Below are 13,350 nucleotides of genomic sequence, written 5' to 3' on the forward strand. Positions count from 1 at the left end.
AGATACACTCATTTACCTTACTAACACATTTCCGGCAAGCTAGATACACTCATCTTTCTTGCTAGATACACTTCTTTAAATTGCTAGATACAAACCTTTAGCTAGCTATATACATAACTCCTTAACTGGACCACCATGACTACAAAATCAAATGCAGTGGTCAGCCCCAAATAACGGTACAAATGTAGAAGGAATCGTACAAACTATCTGGATACACACATTAATGAACCCAGATACGTAAAATAATCATCTAGATACAGATACGGAATACATATGTGTATCTGCAGTAATACCTTGTGTATCTACAGTAATACCCTTGTGTATCCACCTGGCATCACCCAACCCATGAGCCGCCATCACCATCAGTCACCGAAGACCACGATACCTACGCCGGCGACATCTCAGAATACACCAAGCGACACCAGTGAAAAACAGACCACCATGAATATAAGAGTATAAGATCACCACTACCACTTCCTCCATAGCCACTTTAATAGCAACCCATCCTCCACTCTTCACCGACTACCTTTCTGCCATCTCACCACCCTGTCACCAGCCATCACCGAAAACAAACCAGACCACGCCAGCGATATCACCGGCAACGTCTGACAACACCGAGGATATCTGACGCACCTAATTCTCTCACCATAGCTATGTTTTCCTTCCCCGTCTCCACCATTTATGGTACCAAATAGAAATAAGAATTGAAGCTAACCTTTCTTCTATAATAGACTGAAATTGGTTCTTGGGAAGGGTCATAGAAGCGGCGGTGGAAATGGTGGCCGACGGTGGAAATCTGAGAGGCGATGGAAGTAGAGTGTTTGTGGTGGGTTTGTGGTGAGAGTGTTGAATTGTTTTAGTTGGGAGGAGAAATAGGAAAGCGCCTTTGAAAGTGATTTTAATTGGTTAGTTCGTATTGTTCGCACCGTACTTTAGTTCATTCGCACTTTTTGACTTCGCCTATATATATATATATATATATATATATATATATATATATATATATATATATATATATATATATATATATAAGATGCACATAACGAATTAATGATATGTATTGGTAAAAATAATTGAAATATACATGACATGTCACATAGAAAAATACTATGTACCTCCAATGGTAATAAAATGTACCTTTGACATAAATATATTGTACATATATACATTTTTCGTTAAAATAATATGACCTATAATAAATTTAAATTTTATAATAATTATGTCAATTATAAGTTTAAATAATAATTATCATACGTACATAAAATATTTTGACAATTTTTATCATGTACATTTAACTAACTGAGCATTATATTGATTTTATACTGAAGGTACATTGAATATAAGTTAGATGTACATTTAAGAGTTATTAAAGGTACATATTGTTTTAACTCAGGTCTTAACATAGATATGTATAACAAGAGATACAAAAAGTTCAATAAGATGCATGTGGCATAGTGGTAATATTAATTAGCAAGTACATCTCAACGAAGAGGTCATGGGTATAATAGAGTTAATCACAACCCTTAGATTAGATTTTTTGGAGTTAGATCTAATAGTTAGGAAGTGTTCTCACCATTCCCACCTTAAAGTTTGTTCTCATATGATCCAAAATCTGATAATAATAATAATAATAATCTCATAAAACATACACGACACAATCAAAAAGGGAAGGGGGTATATCGTGAAACAACAAGACAAAAAGGAGGCAAAAGCAAAGGACGAAGCACGCCCAAAAGGGGTGTCCAGCCGGTCCACCGGCCGTCGGTGATGCGACTGGCAGGGGATCTCCTGGGAATAAAAGGTGAGTTGATAGGTGGTGTGAGCCGGTTGGGGTGTCGGCAGCCGGTGGGGCGGCTAGGAGCAATTTGAGACGAATTGTTGATGTTGGAGCCGGGTAGGCGGCAGCCGGTGGGCTTGCCGACATGGGAGTCTCTGGATGTTTGAGTCAAAAATTGGGTTGCTCTGGTAGTGGGGGCGGCAGCCGGTTGGCCGGCTAGGAGCACAATTGGTGTACATCAACTTGGGTTTTGTTCCGAGTTCATGCTTGATGATGGTGGTGACGATGGCGTTGCTGGTTGTTTGATTTATGGATCAATTAGACTCGGGTTTGGCCTGAGTTCTCGCGTGATGGGCGAATGATGTGCAACGGAGTTGTAGATTGGTGGCGTGAAGAGAAGCAACCATGTGGTGGAAGCAGGTCGTTGATGATGATGGTCACCTCTGAACTGCAGGTTGCTGGTGGATGTGAGGAGATGGTGCGAGCCCGATTGTTGAAGGTGGTTGTGGCGATCCTCTGGGCTGATCGGTTTGAGGCGAGATGCAAGGGGATGAAGGCGAGATGGTCGGTTGCATGCTACTTGAATTAAAGGAGCAACATGTGGAGTTGCGACAATTAACGTTAGGCTCGGATTTGCAGTGGTGGCGTGACTGATGGCTTGGTGACCGAGGTAAGTCATCTTGGTGGACGATGGTGATGGTGAATGATGATGGAGGTGAAGGTGGTTGATAGTGGGTTTCGGGTTTGGTGAATTGAAAAGAGATGGAATGGTGGCAGTTCTGGGTTCGAGAAACGGAGCAGGGGAGTAGGTTGATGGTGGTGTCGGGTTTTCGGCGAAGAGGATGAGGTGGGGTTATGGTGTCATGGTGATTGATGGAGGTGCTTGGTAGTGAAAATTCAAGAAGCAACTTGGCTGTTATGGACATTCTGGGTATATTGAAAAATGGAAATGATAACTTAAAGTAGCAGGGTGATGGAAGTTCACAAAATCAATGGTCAACATGGGTTTATTCGAGTGACTCGTTTCATTTCCAACCATTTGACTTGTAAATTTCCTTGGTCTTATTCGATCCGTCTTGACCCGATTTGCTCCTCAGTTTCCGTCTCAATTTACTCTAACTCGAATCTCCTCTTTATTATTCCGCCTCACCTACAAATTATGATTAATAAAAATAATAATAATAATAATACTAACATTATATTATAAACCGACTAATTATTAAATCTAATTAAGACGACTAATTATTATAAATTAGTAATTAAATGAGCTATTTAATCAATTAAGCACACAAAATCGAGTCGGAATAAGGTATAAATAAGGGGTAAAATACGACTAAAATACTACTCATCACCCATGTAGCCTCTTCTACTTGATGGTTAGACCAAAGTACCTATACCAATACCGTTTCCCCATGCCTTGTCATTCTCACCTTCCGGTCTAGAATTTCCTTAGGAGTCTCCACATAAGTTAAGGCATCATCCAACTCGATTGTTTCCGCTTCAAGAACATAGGAAGGATCACTTACATACTTCCGCAATTGAGATACATGAAACACGTTGTATACTCGCTCCAGTGGCGGGGGAAGTGTCAAACGGTAGGCCAGGCCACCTCCCCGACCTTATCCAATATCGCATATGGGCCGATGAACTTTTGGCTCAGTTTACCCCTCTTCTCAAACCTCATTACTCCTCTCATGGGAGAAAACTTAAGTAGCACCTTATCTCCAACCGTGAACTCAATATCGCTCCTCCTCAAATTGACATAACTCTTTTGTCTATCTTGTGCCGCTCTCATCTTTTCCCGGGTCACATGCACTTGATCTATCATACCTTGGATCATTTGAGGTCCTAATATGACGGCTTTGGTACTATCATCCAAACATATCGGACTTCGGCATTTCCTTCCATATAAGGCCTCAAAAGGAGTCATGCCAATGCTTGGATGGTAAATATTATTGTACGAAAACTCAATTAAGTTCTATCTTTCCTCCCAAGTACCTCCAAACTCCATGACACAAGCTCTCAACATGTCCTCCAAGGTTTGGATAGTCCTCTCCGTTGGCCCATCCGTTGCCGAATGAAAAGTCGTACTCATCTTCAATTGAGTGCCCAAGGTGCCTTGCAATTCTTGCCAGAATCTAGAGATGAATCTAGAATCACGGTCCGACACTATGTCTTTTTGTATACCATGCAACTTCACCATATTCTTCTAGTAAGCACTAGCTAATTCTACCTTGTTCCAAGTATCCTTTATTGGTACAAAGTGAGCCGACTTGGTTAGTCTATCCACAATAACCCAAATCACGTTGTTACCTTTTTGGGTCCTTGGTAGTCCTACTATGAAATCCATTGATATTAATTCCCGTTTCCATTCCGACACATGTAATGGTTGAACTTTCCCTTGCGGTCTCTTATACTCCTCTTCAACTCTTTCTCATGTCAAACATCTTGGACATTTATAAAGATGACTAGGGTAAAGACATAAGAATGAGTTTCTTATAGTGTTATGTAAATATTTAGATCATTTTGGACACTTATAAATATGACTTTTGGTGGATACTTATAAAAATATTTTACCTTTACACTACTGCTGTGGCACATGAGTTTGCACCCTAACAAGATTGTTTTCATGTATCAAAAGAATATATGATGTTATTAGCAGCATATTAAAAAATATTAGATTTCGACCAATATCCTATCATAATATGTCATTTACCAAACACATGAAATTAAATTAGTAGATAGATTGGTAATAGCAGCATATTCAAAAATAGTAGTTTCTGACCAATATCCTATCAGAATATTTCGTTACCAAACATGTGAAATTAGTAGATAGATTGGTCAATCTATTATTTTGACTGAATTATACTAATTTCACCCAATATATTGTTAACTTGCGTTCAATGTCAAGATTATTCATTCTAAAATTTTTTGGTGAAAATACCCTTCCGTCTCGGTCATTTGTTTACTTTTCTATTTATGAGCGTCTTATTCATTTGTTTACCTGAGATTCTTTTTAAAGGGTAATTTGATCACACCCACATAATTCATTGCCATTTGTCACCCAATAACAATAATCACAAATGGTCCCCTCTCCTTTCTTTGGTCTTTGTGGCAAAAGCAAAGGTAAATATAAATGACTGGGCCGGGACGGAGGGAGTAGTTGGGTAGAAAAAAAATATAGTTGGAAAACCTTAGCACCAGGTGTCGAAATCCAAATGGTGGAACAAGATTTGGCGGTTGTATGACATGGCACAAACAAATCCTTGCCCAAATCATTCATCATCATTCATGAGTGGTAGTCTGCTTCAATCCATCAAATGGCGATGTGTTCCAGAACACTGACCTCCACATTCATCAACTTGAATGGCGGCACATTTACAACAACTAAAACATCAAAAAAACAACAGAGTACTAAGCTTATGTTGAGCATTAACAACATGAGTTCTTCTTCTTCCTCTTCAAATGTTTCAATAATGGAGGCTTATGAAGAAGGGAAGCTTGAGAGACCTAAATGGAGTGGAGAAACGCCTCTTTCTCGACTCGTTGGCGCTCTTATTTCTTTTAAACCCCTTTATTCTATCATGAAGTTTGGTGCTAGACAAGCCCTTATCAGGTCCCTTTTCTATTGTTTTGTTTACACCTCTTTCTCGAGTCGTTGGCGCTCTTATTTCTTAGTTATTTCAGTTTTGAGATATGAAACAGTACAGCTGAGAAGACAAATATTCCATGGAGGGAGATGACAAGGGAGTTACTGGAATCAGAGGTGTACCAGGAAATGGAGACCGTCCGAAATCCAGACATTGTATATCCTGATTGTATGTAATACCTGCTCCCAATTCCTTTTCTTCTTTTCTTATACTACCAAGTACCAACGCATCGCTAGATATTTGATCTTTTTTATGCAAAACACAAATTAAGGCTATGCTGATGATGGTATTGCTGTGATTGATGCAGATTATCTCAATCCTTTCCACGCATATGATGAAGGCAATCTTTCATGGCTGGTAATCTCTATCTCAATTCATTTGAAAAGTGAACTTCACCAACACCTGGTCTTTATGTGGCCTTTTTACAAACATAGTATCTTTTTAATTTTCTATTTTGATGTTACAACTTACAATTTTCGAATGAGACGGTCTCACCTGGTCCTTTCTCTAAGTCCCCTTCAGTTTCCTTATATTCATTTTACTATCTACATTTTGTCCAACCTGTATCACTTGTACGTCTCATAACTTTAATATGTATGATAGACTCACAAGAGACTAAACTGCAATAACTATATGTATTAATAATTATGAAAGGCGTGGCGTATTGTTGTAGGCTGCAGCAGAGGCAGAGGCAGCCACCTTGTCAGTTACTATGAGAGCCATGCCAGAGGTTGCTTCTGTGGAAGAAGCCATGGAAATTGTACGTGGGAATTGGATTCTAGCAGTTGAGAAGCACCATCAGCAATATTCTGGAAATTCAACCGTACAGGACATCCTAGACATTGGATGCTCTGTAGGTATCAGCACAAAATTCTTGGCTAACAAGTTTCCTTCAGCTAATATCACTGTGAGTCCCTTTATGTCATTGTTCGGCCATTTTCTGAGTTGTCATTGATTGATGTTAAGAGTATTACCTTAGCTAAGAAATGTTATTCTAAATTGGTTGTAGGGATTGGACTTGTCTCCTTATTTTCTGGCTGTGGCTAAATTCAAGGAAAAGAATGGAGTAGCTAGAGAAAAGCGCATAAACTGGTTGCACGCTAATGGCGAGGACACTCGCTTACCCTCCAATTCATTTGATCTTGTCTCAATTGCTTATGTCGTATGTGTCATTTTAACTGCTTATTGAATTTCCTCTTCTGTCGTTTATGATGTTTGAGCTTATCAACTTTTATTGACACTGCTTGAATTGAATTCTTTCTGCTTCAAACTTTTAGAGGGAATCAGAAACCGGAAATGGTTTGAGATTATTGTTGAGGTTGGGGCCTTAGTGCCAAGTTAAGTACTGAGATTTGGAATTGATATTAAGATGGAAGTTTTGCTATCTTGCAGTTTACCTCCGACTCACTCATCCCTTGTCCTTTTCATAGGGTGTTTTGAGCAGTATTATCATGGTTTACTAGTATAAGTTTAAAATTGCAGTTGATGTTGTCAAGGAATAGAATTAGGCTGTTAGCTTTGTACCCTTCTCTACATTTGGCATCTTCTCTTTAGTTTTGACTTTGTGCTCTTGTTGCTGCCTAGTTTTTCGACGGAAACTACATTTGTGCTTGGATAGCTTTAGAGAGGTCAAGAGGATAGCTTTTATGACTAAAATATAAAATGTTTTATATTATGCCTAAAAGCAAAGGGTATTCCTGCACAGTTGTGCTTGGATTTTCACTACGGTTCTCTACTTCTATATTATTTCGACTCTTCCATTTGGCTACATATGCATGTCGGTATGACATTCCTTCCGATATGAAACTACTTTTAGACGCTGGACGCATCATTTTACACCTAAAAACATGAAATTATAATAAAAGGATTATAGGTGTTCCCGGCACACACACTCGTGTCAATCTGTCAAACCTGAGTCTGAGTAACATTGTTCTGGTTAAGTGAAGTTATGTGACATTCAGGTGTGCTTAAATGTTTGGAACTTGATTTGAGATATTGGTAAAGGACCAAAGGAACTAACTAGTGCTGACATTCTGTGTATTCATGCAGCTTCATGAATGTCCTGCAAAAGCAACGGTGAATTTGGTAAAAGAAGCATTCAGACTGCTTAGACCTGGTGGCACCATTGCAATTACAGATAACTCGGTAGGTGACGTGTAATATTAAATTTATACGAAGCATATATGTAACTACAAATAAAATACCTGGTGGTATTTAACTAGTCATGATTGTCAGCTGAACCCTTTCCTTTTCTTTGCAGCCTAAGTCGAAGAAGCTTCAGGTAACTTCTAATCCTGCACTTCATGTCTGCTAAGTCTGCTTAAAGACGTCAAGTTTGATTAGCTTCTCCTTGATTACATTTTAATATTGTTCCCTCCATTTATTTGGGTTCACTGCATCATTACATGCCTCAAGTTTTCAGAAAAAGGAAAGTGGGAAGGGTATACAAACTATTAGAGGGCCAGGGTAACCCACAGATTTTCGGATGCCTTTTTCTTACCTTTAAGGCTTTAAAGGTCAAAATTTATCCTAAATTGTTAATGTAGTGAATCCTACTGAACAGAGAAACCGATGAAGTAACATATACTTGGATTCATTTGACCCCGGCAAAGGGAAATTTTCTAATTACCTATAGTGTCTTAAGAGTCCTTTAGATCCCTCATTTAGAGTGATAATTCAATGACCTCATATTCACAGTGCTGAAAAACAATGCTTTTGTATGCCCGCCGTTTGAATGGACACAAAATTACTTACCTTTCAAAAGTATTCAAGTAATCAACATTACATTTCGGGGCAGTCCCTTTCTGTTGGCTCTGGTCGGAATGAGTGATGATGAAAAACATGCTGTATTTTAAACCGGTCAAAATATTGAGTATGATGTGTGCTTGTGAATTTTTCAAACTCATCTCAATGTCTCGCTTTTTCATGAGCTATGTTACTTGAATGTTTCATACTCCATATTACTTTGCCTACCAGTGTGTCGGACAGTCAGCACTCAAACATGGTATGAAATTTATTTGGCCATTACATGATCTTTTTTCCATTAAGCAGGCGAGCCCAACATTTAGACACTCATCTATAGATCGATCCTGAGCAAACATAATTCATGACATCAAACATTCAGATGTCTTCTATCAACTGTCATAGTGCCAACAACTCTAGACTTCATATAGTGTACCGAATTTGCATGATTCGTTTGTTAGGTCTACCTTGGGTTGAATTGAAAGTGGGAAGACAGATGCATACAATTCTTGCTTTGGTCAACTGTGGTGGCATTGTTCCATTATCTAACAAGAACTGGTCATTCTGTACTCAGTGGTTCGCGATTAATAAAACATTGCTCCTTTAAAGTTCAATTGTTAGTTAATCTGTATTTCAGGAACTATCTCCGGTACTGTTTACATTGATGAAGAGCACAGAACCGTTTCTAGACGAATACTACCTGCTCGATTTGGAAGGGGCAATGAGAGAAATCGGGTTTATACATGTTCACACAGTCCTAACGGATCCCAGGCACAGGACTGTTACTGCCACTGTGCCCTTCCCGACTCTCGTCTGAGCATCCGGCAACAAATCACAGCATACATTTTTTTTTTTTTTTTTTTGAGTATGGAAAATCACTCGCTCATAATTTTGGCTTGTGCTTTGCTTCTACATGTACTTGCAAGATGCAATTAGTGGTTCAGGGGCGGCTAACCCCCCGTGCAACCACGAGCAGAGGAACCGGGCCTCCGGTTTTGAACAGCGAATTTATAAGCCTTATTGATTAAATTCAATACAAAAATCGAAGTATAGTACCCTTGTGTATTAATATTTGGGGCCTCATTTTTTTCTCGGTGCACCGGGCCTCTATTTGTTTTAAGACGCCCTTGTAGTGGTTAATTCGTTTGTACCTGAACTGTATATACCAGCAACATCCAACTGAGTCGATCTGACCTCAAGCTCGGATGGGCTCGTTAACCATAATCTACTTGGAATTTTGAGCTCGAGCTCAGGCCCGACTCGAAACTAGTCAAGCATAAAAAAATCGACCCTTGAGCTAGGTTTGTCATTATATTCATTTCATTTTCTCACTTTTAAGATCTAAGTAAAAATAAAAATTTTTGTTAAGTGATAACGTAAAACTAGGTGTCGTAAAATACTAGAATTAGCCTATCAAATTAACAATTTATAAACCAAACTCAACTCTACACTATACTATTAAGGATAGTAGTAAAGGGAAGTAAGGGTCGAACCCAAGAGAAGGGATGTAAGACTAAAAACTTGATTTGTAAACTATTGACTACTAAGTAGGTCTCTACTACTAATTAAGATCCTAATGACAATTTAAACTTAACAAAAGGCACTAATCACAAACAATGGGTATTAACAAAGATCAACTAGTAAGAAACATAGATGAAAAAAAGATTGGTTTTGGGAAACAAACATGGGAATATGAGTAAGAATTGGAGATCTTCCTATTGAGACAATTCCACAAACCACTAGTATGCAAGATTCAATATTAAGGGGAAAACTTGATGTAATTCTCTCTTAGTAACCCAACAATGGTAAAGCTTGACTCTTTTTACTCTCTTACAATTATCTACCCAATACTATCACCTCAAGATGTTGATACATGTAAATTAAACCATCTACATATACCCTTCAAGCTTAAGCAACAAATCATTAAACCATGAAAAGAGACTAAGCATGAACATTGAGAATTTAACCAAAAGATGAAGCTAGGATCAATTCCTCATAAGATTAAACCATACAAATGAGCAAAAGACATGAACTTTCCTATTTGTTGCATGAATCCTTTAAACCAAATCAACAAACAACAAACTTGCTTCAACAATCCCAACTAAATTAAACCATTTCATTAGGATTTGCACTAGTCAAGTAAATAACATGCAAGGATGATCAAACCAAACATTCAATTACTCAACATGAGAGATTAAGCACAAGAAAAGAGCATTAGATAAATTAAGAGAGGGTTAAGAGTCTTACAATACCAAAGTTGGTTACTTTGATCAAATTACATCAAGCAAAGGGAAGATTAGCCTTCCATCTTCTTAGAAAAACCCAAGAATTGAAGAAAGATTAACATCCAAAGCTAAAAGATTACAACTTTCACCCAAAATAAAGTGTTCTTCCTACAAGTTTCTAGAGATTATTCAATAATTAGATGATAACTAGGTCTTCAAAATGAGGAGTATATATAGGGGTGCACTCCTTTCTAGGTTAAACCCTCCAAAAACAAGCCCAAAAACTGATTTGCTTAAACAAAACCCGTCTTTAAAACAACCTGGCGCAGGAAACTCTGAGGGCGGCGCAGGCTGCGCAGGAATGTGGCGCAGGCTGCGCACCAGCTCGGGACTCTCCTCTCAACTTCCAAGTTTTGCTTGCTTCTTTACTTTCCAAACTTCACTCGTCATTGCTTGCTTGAGACGGACTTCTTATCTTGGTTGAAACAACATGAAATCTTCACCTTGACTCATTTGATACGGTTGCTTCCTTTGCCTCAAAAGGTGATCAATTCAAGACTAAGTCCTTTGTGACCCAAACTACAAAGAAATAGAGTAAGCCGATATGTCCGAGATTAACGCATAACTTGGCTCCAACATTTGAATAAACAACCTAATATTATCATACTAGACACGACACATTTGACACTATCAAATACCCCCACACTTAGACTTTTGCTCGTCCCGAGCAAAACCCGAAACAAGCAATTGCATAAGCCCAAAGGTGAGTACGAGGGTAAATGACCGCTCTTCCCTTACCACGACCTTCTTATGTCTCCCTCATTGACAACCACCTATGAAAAGAAAAACAAAGACTCAAAGTTTACACACACTCTCTCTTCTGTCACGCGCCCTCCTTATGTCATCCCACTTAACAAGACACAACACACCTCCTTCTCCGACTCATCACGCAACTCCACCCTTCTTATATCACCCAAGTAGTAATGGTCACTCTTGCCTTATCCCAAGGCAATAGCAAAGCGACCTACACAATCCTCCAAATCATTCATGCTCCCCTTATATCACCCCCTTATCACTCCAACCAATGCAAGTCATGCTACTAAGTTGGCCAAACACCAATAAAGATCAACAACTTAGTAGCCAACATGAAAACCACCAATTTGAAACAATTTTCTTTGACTCAAAAATAAATTAAATCCTAAATCTAGCCTCCTTCCTAAATCCTCCTTATCGCTCCCTTCTTGTCCCTCCATCTTTTTGGTGTTGCAAGTTTTCAATTTTTCAATTTTTTTGGTGAAAATCCCTCATTTTGCCTAAGGTGCCCTTTCGGGTTTTCACCTTAGCTTTTCCTTTCCTCTCATCGGTGGCTCGCAACTCGATTCTTCATTTTGCCCGGAATGCCCTTTCGGGTTTTCATTCCGTCCTCGACCACCTTCCCCAATCTTGCCTAGGCGCCCACCCTTGTGGGTTTTCACCTAGCCGGGATTTTCGTTTTTTTTTTTTTTTTTTTTCTGTTTTTTTGTTAGCACACATTCAATGGAAACGTAAAGAAATGTACATATATTACAACTTCAATCATCTTACTCCCCCACACTTAGATTCCACATTGTCCTCAATGTGGAGGAGTATGCTCATCCTCTCATGGTTGGTAGTTGGAGGGACCCGAGCCTTCCCCTTGCTCATATGTCCCGTGATTTCTCCTTCTCCTTTCCCTTGCTTGCCTCACTCTCTTGGCCCTCTCATAGGCCTCCTCAACTTGTGGCTCGGTAATGGTTGGTTCGTATTGGGGGTCATTTTGGTGGAGGGTCATGCCGAAAAGGCCACGGATGAGCCCAAAAGAATCCTCTTGAGCTTGAGCATCTTCAAAGGAGTCTTCAACATATTGGTGGTGCCTCTCATTTTGCACCCCGAATTGTTGAGTTGCTTGCTCTCTCCATGCATTTTGGGCCATCCACATGGCTTGTTTTTCTTCCATGTACTTGGCTTGTTGTTGTTGCCAAGCATAGGCCTCATCTTGCCTTTTAGCCATCTCTTAAAGCATCTTCATTTGGGCCCTTTCGGCCTCCGCGCTCAACCTTTGGTGCTCCATGCTAGCGACCCTCCATTGATCCAAACTCTCAAGTCTTGGCGTTTGTTGTTGTTGCCAAGCATGAGAGCTATCAACTCTCCCACTAATTGCCTCCAAAATCCCCCGGGTCTCCGTGAAGTAATCAAACATTTGTTGTTGCCATGGGGCGATTGGTGGAGTAGAGCTTGCCCCCGCCTCAAACATTGGTGTGTCATGGATGGGCGGGTCACGCTCTATGTTCCTTATCTCCCTCTCCTCTTCACTATCAAGATGGACAACCGGGGGTGGTTCGACCCTTCTCCTTTGTACCCCTCATTGCTCCGGCGTGTCGGCCGGGCAAAAGAAATGAATGGCATGGGTACCATAAGGAATCGGGCCATTCTTTGGTAGAATCATGTAAGGAGCTTTCCCCACTCCCAACCAATTGCATCGAAAATTCTGTTTATCTAGGACCTTGATCATGTGTGTTTCCTCAAGTCCTTGGGTGTTGAAAAAATGATTTCCCCAAACGGGGAGTTGGTCATCCGACGTCGAGCCCACAAACTTCTCCACAAAAAGGGTGATTAAACCCCCACTATTTATGTTACCTCCCCTCCTCTTCTTATGCTTCAAACACGAATCAACAAAAAGTCTTGCCCAATCCGGCACACCATTCCCTTCCGGGAGCATGGCCCAAATGCACTCCCTCACCGCATCGCTAACTTTTGTTGGCTCTCCCATGGAGAAGAACCAACAAGCCAAACATCTTGTCAAAAGGCGGATTGCGGGATTGGTGATGGCGGAAAGTTTGTCATTGTGATCTTGTGCTTGTCTTCCCGTGAGGTGACACCACACCTCATTAAGTTTGCCCTTGGGTGGGTTGACCGGGGAAGGCATTTTTGTGATTCT

The 13,350-nt window shown here is 39.9% G+C and overlaps 1 protein-coding gene across 1 annotated transcript; it reads left to right on the plus strand.

Moving 5' to 3' along the window:
* The first annotated feature begins 5,041 nt into the window (after positions 1-5,041).
* Positions 5,042-9,238, plus strand: LOC141616811 (uncharacterized). The gene is made up of 8 exons (XM_074433959.1): positions 5,042-5,393; positions 5,483-5,595; positions 5,735-5,784; positions 6,101-6,334; positions 6,437-6,589; positions 7,477-7,572; positions 7,688-7,708; positions 8,807-9,238. Exons 1-8 carry the CDS (start codon positions 5,098-5,100, stop codon positions 8,984-8,986), a joined length of 1,143 nt encoding a protein of 380 aa, XP_074290060.1. The 5' UTR covers positions 5,042-5,097; the 3' UTR covers positions 8,987-9,238.
* The last annotated feature ends 4,112 nt before the right edge of the window (positions 9,239-13,350 follow it).

This window comes from Silene latifolia, chromosome X (assembly GCF_048544455.1).
Source record: "Silene latifolia isolate original U9 population chromosome X, ASM4854445v1, whole genome shotgun sequence".
Taxonomy (NCBI): domain Eukaryota; kingdom Viridiplantae; phylum Streptophyta; class Magnoliopsida; order Caryophyllales; family Caryophyllaceae; genus Silene; species Silene latifolia.

Coding starts and splice junctions, on each gene's coding strand:
- LOC141616811 (XM_074433959.1), top strand. CDS start 5,098: ATGGCGATGTGTTCCAGAACACTGACCTCCACATTCATCAACTTGAAT. Junction 5,394..5,482: donor GCTAGACAAGCCCTTATCAG/GTCCCTTTTCTA, acceptor GATATGAAACAG/TACAGCTGAGAAGACAAATA. Junction 7,573..7,687: donor TTGCAATTACAGATAACTCG/GTAGGTGACGTG, acceptor TTTTCTTTGCAG/CCTAAGTCGAAGAAGCTTCA.